The sequence below is a fragment of the Leucoraja erinacea genome, chromosome 2, assembly GCF_028641065.1.
Source record: "Leucoraja erinacea ecotype New England chromosome 2, Leri_hhj_1, whole genome shotgun sequence".
Classification (NCBI taxonomy): Eukaryota; Metazoa; Chordata; class Chondrichthyes; order Rajiformes; family Rajidae; genus Leucoraja; species Leucoraja erinaceus.
Genome location: NC_073378.1, coordinates 51,234,535 through 51,257,610, shown reverse-complemented (window position 1 = coordinate 51,257,610; position 23,076 = coordinate 51,234,535). Strand labels below are relative to the sequence as shown.

Here is a 23,076-nt window from a genome sequence, read left to right as displayed (position 1 = left end):
ATATACTCAATACTCTGACTGATGAAGGCCAATATGCCAAAAGCCTTTTCAACCACCTAGTCTACCTGACTCCTCCTTCAAGGAACCATGTACCCACACTCCTAAACCCCTCTGCTCTATAACACTCCCCACAGGCCTACCATTCACTGTGTTGGTCCTGCCCTTGTAGACTTCCCAAAATGCAACACCTCACATTTCTCTGTATTAAATCCCATCAATCACTGCAGTTTTCAGATAACACCACTGTGGTGGGCCAAATCACAAACAATGACAATACAGATTACATGAAGGAGATAGAGAAATTAGTAACATGGCGTCAGGATTACAACCTCTCCCTCAATGTTAGCAAAATGAAGGACCTAGTTATCAACTTGAGGAAGTATGATGGGATACCTGCCCCAATCAGCATCGATTGTGCCATTGTGGAAATGTTGAGTGCTTAAAATTTATTGCCATTAATATTACAAATGATCTTTCAACCACTAATGCAACAGTCAAGAAGGCACATCAAAGCCTCTGCTTCGCGAGTAGACTGATGAAATTTGGCAGGTCTCAATGACTAACAAACTTCTACAGATGCAACCTAGAAAGCATACTGTCAGATTGCATCAACACTTGGATTGGGAACAGCTCTGCCCAAAACCACGAGAAATTGGAGATGTAACCTAGTCCATCACACAGACCAGATTCCTACCATTTACTCAGTCTATACTTCACACTATCTCGGAAAAACAGCAAACATAATCAAAGACTTGTTCCTTTCCTCTTTCTGTTACTCCCGTCTGGCAGAAGGTACAGAAGCTTGAAAGCACACATGCATCACCTCAGAACAGGTTACATTTTCCATCATACAAGATCCCGTCATTTGAAAAGGCTGGAATATGGATTAAACTTATGGCGAGCTGCTGAATTATTCTGAGAAAGTGAAAGTGCATAACGATATCAAAAAGAAAATTGTGTAGCATAGGTACCGGCATTGTCAAAGTTGTCAGGGGATATTATAAGCTTAAAGAGAGAAGCATTGAGAACTTTAGAACACAATTCTAGTGCAGTTGCAAAATATACACTAAACCACATGCTTAATTACATACAACTCACATTTGTTTTATTATCCATAAAATATACAGTAATCTCAGCAATGTATTTAAAGAATGCAGGTAGATAACCAAGCAGTCTCAATATCTATATACATGCTATATTCTTAACTTCAAGGAAATAAAACAAACCAGAAGTACATTAAATCATAAATTTTATCCTGTTTCACACTTTGTCATTGAGAAATTAGTTTATACTTTACAGGTTTCCAGTTATTAAAATACCATGGTTTGATGGAAGATTTGTAAGGGCTATTACCCAAGACTGCTGAAAAGTCATGCCAACTAAAATAAGTGGAATAACAATTAAAATTCATATTGTAGTTGACAACCAAATAAAGAGCTGCTGAATGAAATGCAACAGTAAACTTTCAAGAATGTAGTGATTTAAAAGGATTAAACTGAACTGAATCCAGTCATTAATTGTGCTCTCCAGGCCTGCTGTATGGAATGGAATGAACAAAATACACTTCAGGAGCACTATTTTAATTAAACTAATTTGTACCAAGTAGTGTTTTTATATTAATAAAACAACTATCCATTGGGCAGCTAACTGGTAAATGTCCTTCACACAGCCTTTTCAGTCAGAACTGAAGTAAAAGCAGTACTATCATGCTAAAGCTGTGCTAACTGGATGGAAATGCTGCCTGCTTCACTGCCAGTCATTACATTCTAGATTAATTCTTCCCAAATAGAAGTAAATCATCAACAGGTGGCTAATTGTTGCCTATTTCACATGGGGTGTTGGGAAGAAGAAATATCTCAGAGAAAATGGTCTATTTTCATACATTCACTCTCCCTTAATGTACAGATGCTAGAACAATAAAAACAGACAATAATGAAGGCACTGAAGTGGAAATCAAACACAGTTGTACAAACATAACTTAAATAACTGCAAAATAGTTTATTATCTAAAAGGTGAAGAGCAGTCAAAACTAAAATGTTCTAATCTGCAAGTCCAGGCAATCTTCCTTTCCAAGACTCCAACATCTTGTGGCATATTTGACCTCCAGAATCAACAAATCTGAATTTTAAAATACTAATTATATTTAAAATACACCTGTAAAATTAAGAATTAAGAAGTGAAATAGAATGGACAGGCTTCTGCAATAAATTTAGCAGATTTGTACATTAAATTATCCATTCCTCTGGCTGCACCACATTCATTGGTCTTAAGTCAAACTAGGACAGTAGGAAAAAGACATATGTTGGCTAACAACAGTTTTCAATTTTCTCTTCCCTTTCCCTCCCTCCCTATCACAACGCCTCTACCACAGACATGCAAAACCAGTAAGATCTAGAACTGCTCAACAAATGTACATCAAAATCCTGAACACTTTCACTTTAATACTGTTAAAGCAAAGTTCTAAAAGTTGCAGCGTGAGAGATCTTCAGATACAGATAAGTCTTTAAATTTTTTTTACATAATATATTTTTAAAAATCAGTTTATTTGGTCCCTTTGGCAAATCACCATGCAAATGAATAATGTGAATGTATACCAGCTTTATTCTTTAAATGCCATTTTCTTTACTAAATACAGTAATGCCCTGGATTCAGGAATATTTGATTGCCCAAATTTAGATAGTGCTATTCCACCCAGCTTATAAAATCTTCTTCTTCAAACCATTAACCAGTGTAGACTGTTGAAATGGATCCTGGCACTAGAAATAAAAAGCATTAAAATAACATGACATTGGCATTTATCGAAAGAGCCTGTAGTTTCTTATGTTGTTTACACACTTTGAGCCACTTGCTTTTTTGTTCCGTGGACCTGCAGTCTTCTGTGTCTTCGGATAAATTCAACTTTAAACCTATAATGTTATTTTTCCACTTGGCTGACAGAGTTTAGAAGGCGCTCGTTTTAAAAATACCCATCCATTTATGGGCATGCTGTAGGGCTTTCATTGTGAAAACTGAAATCAGTGCATTCAGTAGGTCTCTGAATCAGAATCATTTAGTTCATCATCTTCAGCATAAGGATAACCATCTTCTCTGCCTATACTGTTCAAACTGCAGAAAGAACTATGATCGCCTCTCATTATTGGTAGAGAATCAAAGGACACAGTCTTTGAAGGATTGCTGTAGTGATTAATGGTATTAAAACTTAGAGTAGGTAAAGTGCTGCTGGATGAAACAGGCATCATGGTGGCTAGAATGAGGGCTAAACAGTCTGCCACATCTTTATTTGGAGCACAGGCCAATGCAGGCGTGTAACCTAAAACAGAAATGTTTAAAAGATAAATTGTAAAAGCTTACGCTATCCATTTACTAACAAACAATTCAATCCATTTTGAGTCCTAAACATTCTTAATCTTTTAAATTAGTATATGCAAAATACATGAAATTTCATTACAACTCATCAAGAGTTAAGAACTTCGATGAAAATTTTAAAACAAGGATTTATCAATGAGCAAATTGTTAAGAGTGATTTTTGCCTGCAAACAAGATTAAAGCAAGATTAAAGCAAATAACTTCAATAATGGGCAGCTACAATTGTAATAATGTGCAATTAAGATCTTCCTCACTTCCGAAAATATGACAAGAAAATTGATTTTAGCATGAGGGAGCAGTCATTTATACTTCAAGATGTCATCTCCTTGGAGCCACATTTGAATTTTGTTGCAGTTTTATGCACTAAATCAACTAAAAGTTATTTGCAATATTTAACATCGCAATTTAAGTTCTATCATGTGCTGAACACTGATGTTGATCCAGTGTATTCGACAAGATCAGTAAAGTTGTTGAAAAAGTTTAAGGGCAGTGAAGAGGAGAACGAACCTGACCATTATCTACAGCAGGCAGTGAAGAGGAGTTGAATATAGGAGCAAAGAGGTCCATCTGCAGTTGTACAGGACCCTGGTGAGACCACACCTGGAGTATTGTGTGCAGTTTTGGTCTCCAAATTTGAGGGAGGACATTCTTGCTATTGCGGGAGTGCAACATAGATTCACAAGGTTAATTCCTGGGATGGCAGGACTGTCATATGTGAAAGAATGGAGCGACTGGGCTTGTACACACTGTAATTTAGAAGGATGAGAGGAAGTCTTATTGAAATAAGATTATTAAGGGATTGGACACGGTAGAAGCAGGAAACATGTTCCCGATGTTGGGGGAGTCCAGAACCAGGGGCTACAGTTTAAGAATAAGGGGTAGGCCATTTAAAACGGAGATGAGGAAAAACCTTTTCACCCAGAGTTGGGAATCTGTGGAATTCTCTGCCTTAGAAGGCAGTGGAGGCGATTCTCTGGATGCTTTCAAGAGAGAGTTAGATAGAACTCTTAAAGATAGTGGAGTCAAGGGATATGAGGAGAAGGCAGGAACAGGGTACTGATTGTGGATGATCAGCCATGATCACAGTGAATGGCAGTGCTGGCTCGAAGGGCTGAATGGCCTTCTCCTGCACCTATTGTCTGTAAGGTCTGTAAGGTATTATGAATTAATGCTAAATTCATTTTAGTAAAAACAAAATTAGAGTAATTGAGCATACAATTAGAAATGTCCCCATAAATATCTGCAGCATCAATAAACTAACCCGAGGCAGTAGTTTCCAAAGTTTATTAAAATGATTTATCATCAGGTATTAATTAACACCACCTAAATTTTCTGCAGGACAAATTTATAATACAAGCTTACCATTCTCGTCTACAGCTAGTACACTGGCTCCTTTGCTTAGAAGCTCTTGCACAACCACAGTAAGTCCATTGCGTGCTGCAACATGTAGTGGTCTGTGGATACAGAATATTTGCATTTATTGGAGAATTGTAAAGCATGAAAACAGCCAGTTGGCTGAACTCTTACACACCAACCTGTGGGCAGCGTTTTGTATGAATCCCATCTCCCAACCCATGATTAATAGCCTTCTATGTGCAAGCAATACAAGTATTAACCTGCATACATTTTAAATGCTGTCAGTGATTAGCTACAACTACTCTCTCAAGCAGTGCACTCCAATTCTTTATCACTGGTACACAAAAATGCTGGAGAAACTCAGCAAGTGCAGCAGCATCTATGGAGCAAAGGAAATAGGCAACGTTTCGGCCCGAAACTTTGCCTTTTTCCTTCGCTCCATAGATGCTGCTGCACCCGCTGAGTTTCTCCAGCATTTTTGTGTACCTTAGATTTTCCAGCATCTGCAGTTCCTTCTTAAACACAATTGTTTACCACTCTCTGGGAAAAGTCCCCTCCCCCCCCTACCTCCCTCCATATCCTCTCTGAATGATTTCCCCCTTAACCTAAACATGTCCTCCAATTTTATCCACCACAGATATGTGGAAAGTTTCCAGCATTCCAGCCTTCCCGATCCATAATTGTATATATCTCAATCATGTCATCTTAACTTCTCTGCTCCAGGGCGAGCAGTTCTAGCTTCTCCGCTCTCTCCTCATGAACTGCTCCATCCCAGGTTACATCCTGGTGAATTTCCTCTGGATTTTCTCCAGTGCTATCACAACCTTCCTGCAGCATGGTGACCAGAACTGCACACGGTATACCAGTTGAGATCAGCCCAAGATGTCAGGGATTATGGGGAGAAGGCAGGAGAATGAGGTTGAGAGGGAAAGTTAGATCAGTCATGATTGAATGGCGGAGTAGACTTGATGGGCCGAATGGCCTAATTCTGCTCCTATAACTGATGAACATAAAGTTGACGCTTAATCAGATCAGATAATACTATACATAAATACAATTGAGTGAAACTCAATTAAAATAGGCAGAACAAAGGGGAAGATCCAGAGTGCAGAATGTTGATCTCAGCATTGTAGTGGAACAGTTCCATAAACAAAGTCCAATGTAGTGAATCACACAGTATCCTAGCTAATGGAAGGACTGTTCAGAAGCTTGATAACAGAGTGGAAGAAACTGTTCCTGAGGCTGGTGGTGGGCGCTTTCAAGATCCTGTATCTTCTGCCCGATGGGAGCAGGGAGAAGGAGGACTGACCTGTTCAAAAATTGTGTTGCTTCGATTATTTTCTCCAACATTTTACCAATCAGAACAACAACCAGAATGGGCCAATGTAGAATTTATAATTTAAGAAAGTGACAGAAAGTTTACATGAGCATTTCATTCTTTTAATAGTTTTCCACATACATTTTCACCATATTCTGTTGCTATTGAACTAAAGTCCTCAATATTTGAAGATTAAGCAGTGTTTGCTATCTATCTAATCCTGTTATTTTGCAATTACCAATATTCAGTTTAGTTTAATTTAGATTCACTGCATGGAAACAGACCTTTCGGCCCATGGAGTCCACACCGACCATCAATCACCATACACATTAGTTCTCTGTTTCCGCACTCCCTGCACATTCGGCACAATTTATAAAGGTCAACTAATCAAGAGGTCAGGATGGAACCCAGGTTTCTGGTGCTATGAGATGGCTGCTCTACTGTGCTGCCCCAGCAAAACAAAATCATTAAGTTATGTAAGCTGGTAGATAATTAACAATTCTAATAAACCAGCTCATCGATGCAAATACTTGTCCTTAGTTTGAGAAATCTGTTTCCTTCCAAAATACCATAACTAACTTGTCTCTGACCACCATCATTGGATAATACTAGATTTCTGTTTTTCAAATTAACATTAATAGATTTGGAATATTTATTGAGGGTACAAAGCTTTAAAAAGACAACAGAACATTTCAATGTTAGCCCCTGCAAATGTACAACATCAAATTTATTTTAGAAAAACGATCAAAATTACATACGTTTGTAATGAAGTATTTGTCGAGTTTATGAGGCTTCTGTCACTGATCTTCTCTAGTATTAACAAGGCACTAGTTTCGTGGCCCTAAAGTGCAAAATGAATATTAATTTTAAATTGTAAATCTTACTTGCAAAGACACTGATATAATTTTATAATATAATATAATTTTTGTGTGGGAAGGAACTGCAGATGCTGATTTAAACCGAAGATAGACACAAAATGCTGGAGTTACTCAGCGGGACAGGCAGCATCTCTGGAAAGAAGGAATGGGTGACGTTTCGGGTTGCCAGTCTGAAGAAGGGTCTTGACCCGAAATGTCACCCATTCCCTCTCTCCAGAGATGCTGCCTGTCCTGCTGAGTTACTCCAGCATTTTGTGTCAATCTTCATCTTAAATATAAACTTCTCTTTGAACTATTCAATTGCCCAGGTGTTACATTAAAAGATATACAAATAATTTACTTATACTGTTTCTTCTAAAATTGGAATCCTTTCTCAATTGTACAAAATTTGATCATTATGCAGAATAAAAAAGACAAGGGCTTCCAGTCAGGTTCTTTCATAAATAAAATGCTATGTAATTGGTACCACAAAGATCTGGCAATCATTAGGATTTTCATCATTTAAAGTGTTGGCCTTTCATGGAGCTCAACATTTGACAATTGCTTTTGAAAGAAACTCATCTAATATTTACTTGGGCACAAGAGGCCATTAATTCCGGATTGGCTTCTATGGAGGAATTCTATCTACCCCATTTCCCCAGCAAAAAATAAAATGCTGGATGAACTCAACATATGATGCAGTATCCGTGAACATGAAGGGATGATTGACTCTGAAGCTGAGCTTCGATCTGAAATGTCTGTCATCCCTTCACCTCGACAGATGCCACTTGCTGTGCTGAGTTCTTCCTTTTTACTTCAGATTCCAGCATGTGTAGTCTCTTGTTCTCCAGACCTATTTGCCCTCTTCTTCTATGTCCTTACCTCTGCAACTCCTATAAGTGATATTAATTCTCTTTCCATTTTCCTATCATTAATCTACACTATGGGGCAATTGACATCAACCAACTAATCTACCGTTACATCTTTGGAATGTAGGAGGAAACCAATGCAACTGGAGAAAATCTACATTGTTACAGAGCGAAAATTCAAATGCCACATGTACAGCACACGAGGTTATGATCAAATCCAGGTTTCTGGAGCCGAGTCAGCAGCACTAATTGCTGTGCCACCTGCAAATTAAATAACATTGAGACTCACATTGTGTAACTAAAAGTCTGCTACTTTCCTTCAGGTGCAAGTGTTCGATTTAGCTGATGTGCTAATGCACAAGTTAGCCGACATGTATTGGCATTCACCCTGTGTATCGAGCCATGTGTAGATATTGCTTCTGTGATTTTCATTCAGATTTTTACCTTACAAATGATACATGCAGGAGAAATCCTTCACAAAACACGGCCCGCTTTGTCCTATATCCTCGACCTAAGTAAATTCACCTAAGCAGATTTCAGTTTATGCTGGGGGGGGGGGGGGGGGGGGGGGGGGGGGGGGGGGGGGGGGGGGGGGGGGGGGGGGGAGGGGGGGGAGGAGGGGGGGGGGCGGGGCTTAACTTAAACACCTAACCCTCACTGTGCCTCACATTATGCTTCCTAGGCCAATTCTTATCGCCTCAACACAACACCTGATCCAACACTTAGTTCATGGTCTCGTCCAATCTAATCCTCGAAATCCTCGAGATTTCACAGCTCACACCAGTTTCCAGTCTTGGATTATGTTGTGTGATAGGACTTTGCAATCAGGGTCGCGTAAAAAAAAACTTATGCTGGCCTGCCTAGCACTAACCGTTTCATTCACATTGTCACATAATTCAACCCACATTGTTGAAACTAACTGATGTTACTCAGCATTGCTAAGCAAATTCATTAAAAATGGCAGGCCCAAAATGTAACCCTTATCACACAAAAATTACTTAAATCTGTACTTGAACAGCAGTGACTGGTATCGCTATGCATCAATTATAGGAAACAGAGATTAGATGGGGTAGCTGTTTTTCAACTGGCACAGGCATGAAGTAATGAATGGCCTCCTGTGTCTCAGGGACTCCACAATTCTGTTTATATCTTTATTTCCATCATAGTCATTGGTCCTGCAATTTATTATTATTTTTTGTTACATTCCATTATTTTCCAATTCTAAACAAGGCTAATTAATTGATTAATTAAATCTGAAGGGCCCAAGCCAAAAAATCACCCATCTGTGTCTTCCAGAGATGCTGCCCGACCAGCTGAGTTATGCTCATACTTTGTGTTTTGTTTAATAAACCAGCAGCTGCAGTTCCTTCTGCTTAATTAATTACTTCCAATGCAAAACTGCAAAAACACTGGGAATATGATCAAAAAAGTCTACTCCAAAAATTGGAAAGATTAATTCATCAGAAGTTAAAAAGAAACCCAATGTTCAACACATCCAAGAAACAATTAAAAATCATGGAATTTCATTAACAGTTTAGAGTCATTTATGGTTAATTGTTATTGTGGTTACTGGATATATATATTTTTTAAAGTTGTTCAACTTCTACAACTGAAAAATACCGCTGTTGTCTCAGAGAAAGGAGTGTGAGAAGAACGAGAATGGTGAAAAAAAAATACATAGCTGCAATAGTGTATAGCAGGCTTTGGTCCCAACATCTTCCAGAGTACAAAAGGTATCAAAATGCAAATAACTTGCTCCTTCTGCACAGACAACACCATTTCTCATGTGCCATTCCCAAGAATATACACTACAATAATATCACAAGAGTAATCTGCACTGATATGGACTAAATCAATCTAGTGATCTACAAAATCTGCAGTGATATGGACTAACAAAATAATGGTGAGAGGTTCTGATCATCTTTCTGCTATTAAATTGCTTGTGAAAATTGAAATGTTAGCTAAAATATTGTGCATGTGGACAGATGATACCTCTGCTTGGATGCAAGCTATGATGATATGTATGGTATTTAAGTATTTCATTGGATCAAAGCCAGTAATAGTCTACCAGACCAATGTCAGTCATACTCAGTAGCTTTTGTGTCCAAGTCAGTAAATGAGATTACGTCCCAATTCAAAAACCAGTCAGAAATCTATTCTAGTCAAGTTTGTCATACATGCAGTGTGGTAGAGGTACAGGTACAATGAAATTCTTGCTTCCAGCAGCATCACAGACCTATAGACTCACACAACACACAGATGTAAATTATACTTAAATGCAGGGTGATGGCATGGAACCATGGTTACCACCTGACTGCCAAATGTTGGGGGTGCAGGAATGGGACATGTCAACTACGTCGAAGCATCATGAGAAATATACCATGAAGCAGATGCCACAGCATTTTCCTTTTCCAGGGGATATAGGGAGAAGGCAGGAACGGGGTACTGATTGGGGATGATCCGCATGATCACACTGAATGGCAGTGCTGGCTTGAATGAACATTTGGGCTGCTGTGCCGAGTCTGGAGAGTTGAGGGTGAGCCATATTTCCCTGAAACAGAGTACACAGCAGTCCCTCATGTCCCCCTGATATAAGAGTCCTGCTCTTAGGTTTTCTATCTTGCTCTTCAGGGACTATCAAAATAGTCTGGTATCCTATAGGTTCCATTCATATGCAACATTAGACTATCAGAGCTAACATGGGATGAGAACAAAGATCTCTCTTGAGTTGGCAGAAAGGATCCCAGGATACCATTTTGAAGAGATGACTGGTTCTTGCCGTGCTTTGAACAACATTCAGCAATCAACCAAAGGTTCAGTACGACAATGACATCATGCACTGTAAGAACTGGTATGAAAGCACTGAATCCGCAATTGTGAAAGATGATATTTAATTGGACTGTCATCTGTACTTCTGCATCATCCTAACAATTTTAAGACAATCGCTCAAAATTTTAAGTTGAATGAATTGATTCCGGTTGAGCAATTGAACCAATTCAGTGCTCTGATGTCATCTTAACTGCAAGCCACGACTCACCGGTGTAAATTTAATCTTCATCCAAGCTCTTTGATTTTCAGCAACAAGTAATTAACACAATAATAAATATATGGTAGAGATACAAGAAGAAAACCTTTAGGGAGAGGACATAGGAAACAGAATGCCAATATTGCAAAGATTCTGGAGTTGATGTATACTGCAGTGTCTTCCGGTTGTTGCATGAGTATAAGGAAATGCTAAACAGCTGCCAATATACTACATTGTAAAACTGCCATTTTATTACATTTATGAATTTTTAAAAGTTAAGTTTGCACTCACCTTACTACAGGCCAAATGGAGGGCTGTATTCTTACTCACATCCTGCAGGGTAAGATTTGCCTTTGCACTGCTAACTAATACCTCTAAAATAAACAAATATGTGCAGAGACATTTAAAATTTCAGCAGAAGGTTTGCATTAAAATAAACATTAACTAAAATGATTGATTTATTAAAGAGATTTTTATCCTCTCTAGACAAAAACATTACATGTTCAATAACACTACTACTTCAATAACCATGAAACATAACGTTAATATGTATTAACCGCACACAGCCTTGTGACTCAGTATTTAATGTTTTATTTGTTCAGGAAAAGCAGGTAAAGGACAAGTAATATATTTACCAACTGCATTAGTCTGCCCATTCTCTGCAGCCATCATTATTGGCGTTTTTCCAGTTGAATCTGCAGTATTTACTTGGGCATTATGGCTGAGAAGAAGCTGTAGACATTCAACGTGATCTGTAAAAGCCGCAGCATGAAGTGGGGATCTGTGGTAAATATATTAAGTTACAGTTGTTGAATGGTGCTTGCTTACTGTGTCCTTCAACTTTGCAAAGAATAGACTACTTGCTGAGCTAGCCATAGAGCTGTACAGCACGGAAACAGACTCTTCAGCCCACCTTGTCCATGCCAACCAAACTGATATATTGGGTTAGTCAATTTTGCCTGCATTTGAACCTTTCCTATCCATATATCTGCCCAAATGGGGTTTAAAAGTCATAGTTGTATCCACTTTTACAGCTTCCCCTAGCAGGCGATTCCAGATACAAAATTCTCTCCGAGTGAATAGGTTGTCATGTGGTCGCTCTAAAATATCTTCCCTCTCACGTCCTCTGGAGAATAACACAGTGAGCGTTCATGGGGATCTTTTACGCCTCAATAAGGACACCCCTCAGCCTCTTACGTTCCTAAGAGAAAAGTCCCAGCCTAATTAACTTCTTACAACTCAAGACCATAAACCTAGCTAACATCCTGGTGAATCTCTTCTGCACTCCTTCCAACTGAATGATATTCTTTCTTTGCTGTGTAACCATCACTTTTGTGCTCTATACCCTTCCCAATGAAGGCAAACATGCCAAAGGCCTTCTTCACCACACTCTCCACCTGACTTGCCATTTATACGAAATCATGCACTTGCATTCCCAGACCTCCTTGTTCTGTAACACCCTCCAAGACTCTATAATTTACTGTGTATCTCCTGCCCTGGCCTCTCATACCAAAGTGCAATACCTCACACTTGACAGTGTTAAATTCCATTTGCCATTCTTTGGCCAACTTTCTAAACTGATCTAAAAAATCTTGTAGTTAGAAACCCTTCCTCACTGTCTACTATACCACCAATTTTAGTGTCATCTTCAAATTTACTAATAATGTTAACTAAATTGTCATCTAAATTGTTAATGTATATAACAAATAGCAGTGGACCCAGTACTAACTCCTGTGGCATGCCACTGGTCACAGACCTCCAACTGAAATGCAGACTTCCGCAACTACCCTTTGAATCCTTCCTCCAAACCTATTTGAATCCAATTGGTTAGCTCACATTAAGATCTAACCTTTCAGACAAACCTACCATGTGGGACCTTATCAAAGGGACCTTGTTGTCAATGCTCTTGACAATCTCTTCATCTCTACCATGGGGTCGTCAATGCATACTGGGGTATGTGTACCACTTCGCTTCATGAAGTAGATCATTACCTCCTTTGTCTTGCTCACATTGAGAGAAAGGTTGTTGTCTTGACACTAGATCACAAGGTTCTCCTTCCTGTATTCCGTCTCATCATTATTTGATATCCGGCCCACAACTATGGTATCGTCCACGAATATGTAAATTGATTTGGATTTGTACTTAGCTGCACAGTCGTGGGTGTATAAGGAGTAAAGAACGGGGCTGAGAACGCATCCTTGTGGAGCACCAGTGTTGAGGATTATCATAGAGTATGATTTGTCCCCTATCCTCACTGATTGTGGTCTGGACCTTAACCTATAAGCCAGACCAATCCTTATTATTAACAGAATATTGGTCACTGTTCTCCCCAATCATTGATAGACATACAGCATAGACAGAGGCCCTTGGCCTTAATCGTCCATGCCAACCAAGCCGTCTCCCTAAGCTGGTCCAATTTAACCACCAGTTATCAAAAGGACCCCTGTCATGTACTTATCCAAATGTTTCAAACCTTCTAAATGTACCTGCCTCTACCACATCCTTTGGCAGCATGTTCCATACATCTACTACCTTCAGAAGATACCTTATTCAATGCATAAGAAATATGATCTGTAGAAAGGAACTGCAGATGCTGGTTTACACCAAAGATAGACACCAAATGCTAGAGTAACTCAGCAAGACAGGCAGCATCTCCAGCGAGAAGGAATGGATGATGTTTTGGGTCGAGACCCTTCTTCAGGCAGAGGCAAGTCATTTTTTTCAGATTCCACTGGTTTAATGATAAAAATAGTAATGGTAGAGAAGTGCAAGGATTACAGTCAGTTTCTGTGCTTTATTGCTCTAACCTAATATTCAAAACAGGAGAATGTCAAGTCTTAACAAGTAGATGACGTGTTATCGTACATGACAAATAGAAACATTCACAATTTCCAATGAAGTCAATTAAAAGTGTCAAAAAGTTATAATTTAATTACCTTCCTTTTCCATCTGCAGAATTTACTATGCCAGCACCCAGAACATCTATTAACATTTCTGCCGAACCTTCATTGTCATTTATCCTGAAAGGAAGCAAAAAATACTATTTAAAGGCTAATTGAAACTCGGATACAGTAACTGAGATTTTAATAGCCACGAAAATATACTTACACAGCACAGTGCAAAGGACTAAAAGAATTGCCTTCCAGTTTCTGAAAAACCTCCTGTTCCAGCAGAAGTTCTACACAGGTATCATGACCTGAGGACATTAAAAAAAGACTCAATAGTTTGAACTTGTACATTTAAGGTATAAACAAACATACCAAAATGAAAATATGTGCAAAAAAAGACCTGGGGCAATTTCCAGGTTAAGACAAGCTATTCTTCCAGTTATTTACTTATGATCAATTTCCTTCACTTCGTTTTATTTCTGATGAAAGTGATAAGAAATATTCAGCACATGACATTACATTGAGAAGCGAATACACAAACATACATAGCTTTATGGGTTTGGAATATTCAAATTACAGAGTAAAACTGAACTATTAAGCATTTTGAAACAATTACATGTTGCCTGTGAAGACACAATGTAAAGGCATGTCACCATCGTTGGAAAATATAAGAACAAGTATTTTAAAACATTATGTGAAAAGTTAAGTATAAAAGGCAGCAATGCACCCGAACAGAAGACGAGGTATTGTTTCTCGTGAAAACATTAGTCATAGAAACATAGAAATTAGGTGCAGGAGTAGGCCATTCGGTCCTTCGAGCATTCAATATGATCATGGCTGATCAGCCAACTCAGTATCCCGTACCTGCCTTCTCTCCATACCCTCTGATCCCCTTAGCCACAAGGGCCACATCTAACTCCCTCTTAAATATAGCCAATGAACTGGCCTCAACTACCCTCTGTGGCAGAGAGTTCCAGAGATTTACCACTCTCTGTGTGAAAAAAGTTCTTCTCATCTCGGTTTTAAAGGATTTCCCCCTTATCCTTAAGCTGTGACCCCTTGTCCTGGACTTCCCCAACATCGGGAATAATCTTCCTGCATCTAGCCTGTCCAACCCCTTAGTCCTCTTTAAAACACTACAGAATACTACAGACAGATAGCTACAGTGGTAGGGGGAAGCAAAATTAAAATGGCAGGTAACAGGAAACTCTGAATCTCCGTGAAACAGAATACAGACCTTCCGTAAAGTGATTATGCAATCTTATCTGATTTCCCTAATGTAGAGAAGACCACATTGTGAACATCAAATGCCGAACACTGGATCAAAAGAGCAAGTGAATCACTGTTTCACTTGGAAACAATATTTGAATCCCTGGATGGTGGCAAGGAAAGAACTAACAGGACATTAATAATATATTTGCATGGTTAATATAGTGGTGTCAGGAGAATAGACCAGGATGTCAAGAAGGGACAGTCCTTTTGAAAGGATGTAATGGAACGCAGAGGAAGATGCATCCAGTAGTGGAACACTAGTGTTGGAGATGGAGGAAATTGCAAAGGATAGCAAAGGCCGATGAAGCGGAAAGTGAGATTAAGGAAAACTCTATGCTTGATCAACTAGAAGAGGGGTATAAGAGCAGAGGTGCGGAACATGATGTGATGTTATCATGGGTGCTGTCTTTTATAATAGAGGGGAAGCTGTGCTTCAGGAAGACAGACATTTACAGGATACTACTTGAAGTCTCACGAGAGCAAATATGACAGAGACAGAGAATAGAACGGAGTCCTCATAAGTCTCAGGGTAGGTGGAAGTAGAGTCAAGATATACGTGGGGGTCAGTATGCTTGTAATAGGTTTTGTAGCTAGCCAAAATGTGTAGGAAGGAATTACAGATGCTGATTAATACTAAAGATAGATATAAAGTGCTGAAGTAACTCAGCAGGTCAGGCAGCATCTCAGGAGAAAAAGGATGGGTGATGTTCTGGGTTGGAACCCTTCTTCAGACTGAAAGCAGAGCGGGGGGACGGGGGGACGATGACGACTGGATGTAGGAAAAGGCCAGAACAAATCAGGGTTGGCAACAGATGACCAAGGAAGGATAGAGCCCAGAATGGCTCATTGTTGGCTGGGGAAGAAGTGATAACAAAGGGATATAGGGATGCGAACAGTGGAACTACTGGGATGACTCGGGTGGGGTAGCTAGCCTCTCTTTTTAAGAAAGGCGGTAGAGAGAAAACAGGGAATTATAGACCAGTTAGTCTGACATCGGTGGTGGGGAAGGTGCTGGAGTCAATTATAAAAGAGGAAATAGCGGCACATTTGGATAGCAGTAACAGGATCGGTCCAAGTCAGCATGGATTTACGAAGGGGAAATCATGCTTGACTAATCTTTTATAATTTTTTGAGGATGCAACTAGGAAAATGGACATGGGAGAGCCAGTGGATGTAATGTACCTGGACTTTCAGAAAGCATTCGATAAGGTCCCACATAGATTAGTGGGAAAAATTAGGGCACATGGTATTGAAGGTAGAATGCTGACATGGATAGAGAAGTGGTTGGCAGACAGGACACAAAGAGTATGGATTAACGGGCCCCTTTCAGAATGGCAGGCAGTGACTAATGCGGTACCACAAGTCTCGGTGCTGGGACCGCAGCTATTTACAATATATATATATTAATGATTTAGATGAAGGGATTACAAGTAACATTAGCAAATTTGCAGATGACACAAAGCTGCGTGGCAGTGTGAACTGTGAGGAGGATGCTATGAGAATGCAAGGTGACTTGGACAGGTTGGGTGAGTGGTCAGATGCAGGGCAGGTGCAGTTTAATGTGGATAAATGTGAGGTTATCCACTTTGGTAGCAAAAACAGGAAGGCAGATTATTATCTAAATGGTGTCAAGTTGAGAAAAGGGGAAGTACAACGGGATCTGGGGGTCCTTGTTTATCAGTCACTGAAAGTAAGCATGCAGGTCAAGCAGGCAGTGAAGAAAGCGAATGACATGTTGGCCTTCATAACAAGAGTTGAGTATAAGAACAAAGAGGTCCTCACTTTGTCACTGGTATTCCCACTTGTCCCATAGATCCCTCCTCCATCTTCACAGCAACTTAAAACTAATTTGTTTTTCTTCCATACCCACTTCTAATGAAGAATCTTTGCTCCGAATCATTAACTCTGTTTCTCTCTCCACAGATGCTGTCTGATATGCTGAATGTTTCTAACATTTTCTGTCTTTGTTTCTGTGTTTATTAGTATACAGCTTGAAAGGCCTGATGCAATTGATGGTAGTTTACAAAAATACCACCATAAAATGTGGAGAGGTGGTAGTCAGAAGCAAGAACGGAACTCACTATCAAAACATGGAGGGGACGGGGGACACAATTTGTTGGCGGCCACGCGCGCATGCGCACACTCACACACACACGCGAGGCTTCATAGGCTGAATCCAGTGTTAAAATCGGGATCACAAAAACTTGGAGGGGGATGTCCCCCACCTCTCAAAACATGGGGGGGGGGGACGTGTCCCCTCTGGCCCCCCCAGGTTTTTCACCGTTGTTCAGAAGTCAGGCAACCCCCATGATACAGCAAACACAGGTCGATTTCAAAGGTCCTACCTCGACTATTTAAAAATAAAGGAACCCTATTTAAGGTATAAGAAAAGCTACATATACTGCCCACAAAGAACAGTGTGCTTGAGTATTTCTAGTCACCAAAAAGGACAAACCTTAAATGAGATATCACAAAAACACATTACTTTCTATTATTTCTGGATAATTTCAGCACTATTCATTCAGTCATCAGAAATGTGTGATGCAGCAAAGAAGGAACATTTTTATTTATTGGCTTAGAATGTAATTTGTAATCACATTTTTTTTGAAGCATAGATACAAGTTAAATGTATTTACCATTATAACAAGCCCAGTGCAGAGGTGTGTACCCATGATTGTCTGAAACTGTAGGAATAATATCCATCGAGGATGCAGCTTGAAGGAGGGCTCCAAGTACTCCTACATGTCCACAGGCTGCTGCCAAGTGCAGAGAAGTGCGGCCTTTGCAGTCCCGAATTAAAAAGTTAGCATTATGTTGAAGTAAAGTTTCGACACACTCTTCATGACCAGTAACTGCCTACAAAACAAAATATTTGTTAAGAACTTCCCATTGGAAAAAATTGCTACATGCAAAATAGTTAAAATAGTGTTGCTTCTGAAGCCAAGAACAAGCAGTAACCTTACAATATGCTTGTGTTGTGAATTAATGTGTAGCTGAAAACAATATTAAACAGAGTTTATGAAACTCATTCGCTGTGCTAAGTTTCTCATCATCCTGAATTTATATTTTCAGTTACTTTCGTTCTTTAAAATAAAATTCTACCCAACTGATGATGTATTCTTTACTGAAAATAAAACACTTAGCAAAATATAATCTGAATTTTTTCTCAAATCTGACAACTTTATGATAGTCACCTAAACTTAAACTGTAAAATAATTCAAAGAACACAAGTCTCAGTTAAAACGTTTTTACTTAAACACCAAGGTGGGAGAAGACACAGAGAGCTGAGTGCACTGTGGCTCACTCAGGCGCCTGCTACTGCCTTCTCAAAGAATACACAGAATACAGGCAGCCCAAAGCACATTCAGTAATTTTCCACTGTCACAAAGACGTGATAAGGTTGTTTAAAGTAAGTTAGTGAGTTGAATAGCTAATATGACAAGGAGGCACCACTGTGTGCTAAGAAAGTACCACATGATTTAGCTCAGGACATCAGAATGTCTAGTCTTTGACAAACCCTGAAAAACAACCTCTTATCTGAAGGCCGACTTGCAAAAGTCTGTTTTAGTATAATAGCATATTCAGCTTAAAATGTCTGCCACACTCAGCATAAAATGTCTACCACAGTATTAACTATTACAACTTTCTGGTGGCCCTTTGTTTGAGAGGATAAAATATTTTCTGTGCTTTTCTTATCAAAAAAAAAATAGATTTTCTCAAAAATCACACTGCCCACATTTCCTCCAAAGGGATGATACTATTTTCTAAACTTCCATAACTTAATTATATAATTAATCAGCATTCATAAACAGCTATTTGCAATACTAATACACTGAAACTATTTACTTTACAATGTGTACTTGTCTACATTATTACTCTTAATTTATGTAATCCTGTCAACATCGAAAATCTAGTTTGAACTAACAGCCTGGATACTATTTCCTCCAAATATTACTATCTGCATGTAGAATGCAGTAGCAATAGTTTCTACATAGATGACCTTAGACTCAATAAACAGAGTAGAAATATAACAAAGTCTCACCCCTCTGTGTAATGCGGTTCGGCCCCATTTGTCTTTGGCATCTACGTTTGCTCCCTTATTAAGAAGTGAGTACACACAATCTGTATGTCCATTCAAAACTGACAGCATTAATGGAGTTCTGTAACAGAAAACAATACAAGCAATATTTATTTTACATTTACACTAAATGTAAAACTACGCTGATTGTCCTCTATCAGATATTCAGTCATATATTCTGAATATATATTCAGAATGCAAAGTAACTGGTTGATTTTAGCAATGATCCTTTTTCTCTATTGTCTTTATCCCATTCTTTTAGCAGGGCTAAGGCCCCTTGCTTTCCATTTTGTCTCTCTTCCCAAAAGAATCCTGTAATTATATTTATTTTAGTTGCATTGCAATTACGTCTCTGTAATGGGTTGATTCACCAATGACCTTCCTTAGATCACAAGATCGGGAGTGAGGATATTTATTTACAATTGCACAATATTCAGTTCCATATGCAATGGCTCAGTAAATGAAGCAGCCCATTCCTGTATGCAGCAAGACCAAGACAACCGTCAGGCAACTCCAGGGATGCTGCCTGACCCACTGACTTATTCCAGCACTTGTGTCTTTTTATGTAAACCAGCATCTGCAGTTCCTTGTTTCTACAACCATCAGGCATGGCTGATAAGTGACACTTAACATGCACACTGCATCAGTGCCAGGTACTGACCATTTATTATAGTAACAAATCTAACCACCTACCATTAAATTGAAATTAATTACCATCCCCAGACTACCATATCCTTGATGCCATCCTTGACCAGAACCATAAATGAACCAGACATACAAATATTGTAGCTATAAAAGCAGATCAGAGGCTGGACATGCTGCAATTTAAATCTCTATCCACAAAGCCTTACCAAGGCTGACATTGAACAAAGAGTGTGATGGAATACTCTTCACTTGCCTGCATGAATACAGCTCCATAAACATTCAAGAGGATATCATCCAGGAGGTAGCAGCCTGCTTGATTCAAACCCCATCCACCACCTTACTCTCTCCACACTGGTGCACTGTGGCTACAATACATATCAGTCACAAAATGAACTGCAATTACTCAAGTTACACCAACATTACCTCCCAAAAATATAACCTTCATCACAACAAAGATCAAGGGCATCTGGTGCATGAGAATGCTACCTTCTTTCCCCTCCAAGTCACAGATCATCCTGACGTGGGGAATATATCCTTATTCTTTCAACGTCACCAAATCTATACATTGGAACTTCCTGTCCAACCACCTTGTTGGAGCATTTTCATAGAAGGACTTTGGAAACAGGAGAAGGTTGCTCATCACTACATACAATGCAGACCATTAGTAATGGCCATTAAACCCCCCCCCCACCCCCCCAAAAAAAACCTCTCATCTACAAAAATAAAATTTAAGAAGTTACCACTTTGTAGTGTGTTGCCAGTATCAATTTTCAAGTATTCCTCTGCCATCGACAACTGAAGCAGTTTTCAAGTCAACTGGCTAGTCACTCTCCACAGATTGACACTAAAGTGTGAATTAGTCTTATTTTTAACCCAAAGTTTTAGGTGTTACCTAAAATTGGAGAATTCCATGTTTATACAGTTGGGTTAAGATACTCGTGGAATATGAGGTGCTGTACTGCCAGTTCATGTTACTCTGGCAATGGAGGCAACCCAGCCCAGTATGTGAACAGGAAGCCAGGTTCTTTCCTCTGCAGCCACAGGAGATTTAACACCTGTCACTATACCTCCTCCCTCACATCCATCCAAGAAATCCCAGCAGTCCTTGCACGTGAGACAGAGGTTCACATGCCCCTTCTCAGTCCTCATAGACGGCATCCCGTGTTCTTGATGTTGCCTCCTTACGAGATCAAGGGTAGATTCGGCGACTGTTTCACTGAACTCTTGCACTCGGTCTGTGAAAACCTACTGAATCTCTCAATTGCTATTTAACTCTTCTCCTTCCCGCACTGACCTCGCCACCCCCCATTGTCAGAGTTTGACTGCACGTAAACCGGAGGAATATCATCTCATATTTTGCATGTGTAATTTACAATCTCATGGCATGAACACGCAATTCTGTAATTTCAAATAATTTACCCCCCCATCCCCTCCTTTATAACTTATATTCTTACCTCACACCATCTCTAGCCTTTGTCCAACCATCTTCCTGTCAAAAATCCCCCTAACCTATATCCACCTATCACTTGCCAGGCTTTCCCCGTCCCTCCTCTCTTCCAGCTTTCTTCCCCTTTCCCTAACCACAATCAGTCTGAAAAAGGGTCCCAACCCAAACTGTCTCCTATCCATGTTCTGCAGAGATGCTATCTTATCTGTTGAGTTACTCCAGCCTTTTTTTGTAAGCTTGCTTCGGCAGTTTCTTGTTTCTATACATTCCTATCTACATTTTACCGCTACATATTTCTTTTTCAACATTTCATTCTTTGTATTCTTATCATCCACCTCAGTTTGCTAATTTAGCACAATTCAGCACTCAGAGCACCAGCTTAGCATTATGTTCACATAGCATTATGTCCAAATGGTAATTCCTTACTCCACAGTCAAAATAGAGAAACGTTGTGGAGGATGTAATTGAATATAAAAATCGCCCTCTCATTATCCAAGTATAAGTAGTTCTAATAGGACAATAGATAGATAGATAGGTAGATCCTTTATTGTCATTCAGACCTTTCGGTCTGAACGAAATTATGTTTTATGATGTTTTACGTTCTTTCATGGGGTTGTAATATTCCCTGTACCCACCCCATCGGATCTCAACATGGACCATAGTTTAGATACAATTTATAACTGTGACATATAGGAAAGAACTGCAGATGCTTGTTTAAACTGAAGATAGACACACAATGCTGGGGTAACTCAGCGGGACAGACAGCATCGATGGTGAGAAGGAATGGGTGACATTTTGGGTCAAGACCCTTCCTTCAGACTATGATCCTTGCTTGGCTATTCAGTAAAGGACATTGATGACAATCATATTCTGCCACTAATGTACAAAGCAAACGTGCCCAAGATAAATACAATTAATAGTGATGAAGAGAAAGTAATTTATATTAAAGGTATCAGTTTCCCCCTTTCACTACCACAATAGCAATCTCTTTATATAGCATTCTGCCTACAATTCACTTCAACAAAGTAATTTTATATTTAGATGCACAAAAATGTATCCTTTTAAGTAAAGTATTTTACTCACTGTCCATTTCCATCTTGAATATCCACTGCGGTGTAGAGATCAGTATTACCTATTAGGAGCCGTAGGCACTCTGAGTGGCCATTTGTTGCTGAAAAATAATCATAACAAAAAGCACAAAATGGCACATTATTTTCAATAATACCCAAGTGATTTCACAATTCTGTTAATGAAATATGGTATAATAAAACTAGGGTATTATCTTGGCTTGAGTCATGTCCCTCGCTGGCAGTGGCCAGAGGCAGTAACAGAAAAAGGTCCAATTATTTCCCCAAACCTTTGATGGCCAACAAATATTATCTCGAAGTCCACAACCATCTAAACACTTTGCAGATGCAGTTGGTTGTAATCTATATCAGGTGGCTCAACAGCTAACAGCTTCTGGTCCATTTGCCACTTGCCTCAATGAGCAAAGCTGCAAGCAGAAGCAGCTTACCACCACCAAGTAAAGACTAGCTTGACCGGATTATCAAGCATCGCCATCACAATCTGGCTAGAGCACATTATTTGCAGGAGGTAGACAAAAATGCTGGAGAAACTCAGCGGGTGAGGCAGCATCTCTGGAGAGAAGGAATGGATGACGTTTAGGGTCGAGACCCTTCTTCAGACTGATGTGAGGTTGGGGGGGGGGGGGGGGGGGGGGGGCGGGAAAGAAGAAAGGAAGAGGCGGAGACAGTGGGCTGAGGGAGAGCTGAGAAGGGGAGAAAGCAGGGACTACCTGAAATTAGAGAAGTCAATTTTCATACTGCTGGGGTGCAAACTCCCCAAGCGAAATATGTTGGTGCTGCTCCTCTGACTTGTGGTGGTCCTCACTCTGGCCATGGAGCAAGCCCAGGACAGAAAGGTCGGATTTGGAATGGGGAGTTGAAGTGCTG

General features: G+C 39.6%; 1 protein-coding gene across 1 annotated transcript in view; it reads right to left on the bottom strand.

The window, feature by feature from the left end:
* Positions 1-1,079: 1,079 nt before the first annotated feature.
* Positions 1,080-23,076, bottom strand: part of ankrd28b (ankyrin repeat domain 28b) — a 139,954-nt gene continuing 117,957 nt past the window's right edge. The window contains 10 exon segments of the mRNA XM_055656704.1: positions 1,080-3,310; positions 4,729-4,820; positions 6,799-6,881; positions 11,083-11,165; positions 11,427-11,572; positions 13,728-13,811; positions 13,900-13,987; positions 17,588-17,807; positions 18,994-19,111; positions 22,205-22,292. Of these exon segments, the coding sequence (XP_055512679.1) occupies positions 3,024-3,310; positions 4,729-4,820; positions 6,799-6,881; positions 11,083-11,165; positions 11,427-11,572; positions 13,728-13,811; positions 13,900-13,987; positions 17,588-17,807; positions 18,994-19,111; positions 22,205-22,292 (1,289 nt within the window). The 3' untranslated portion in view covers positions 1,080-3,023.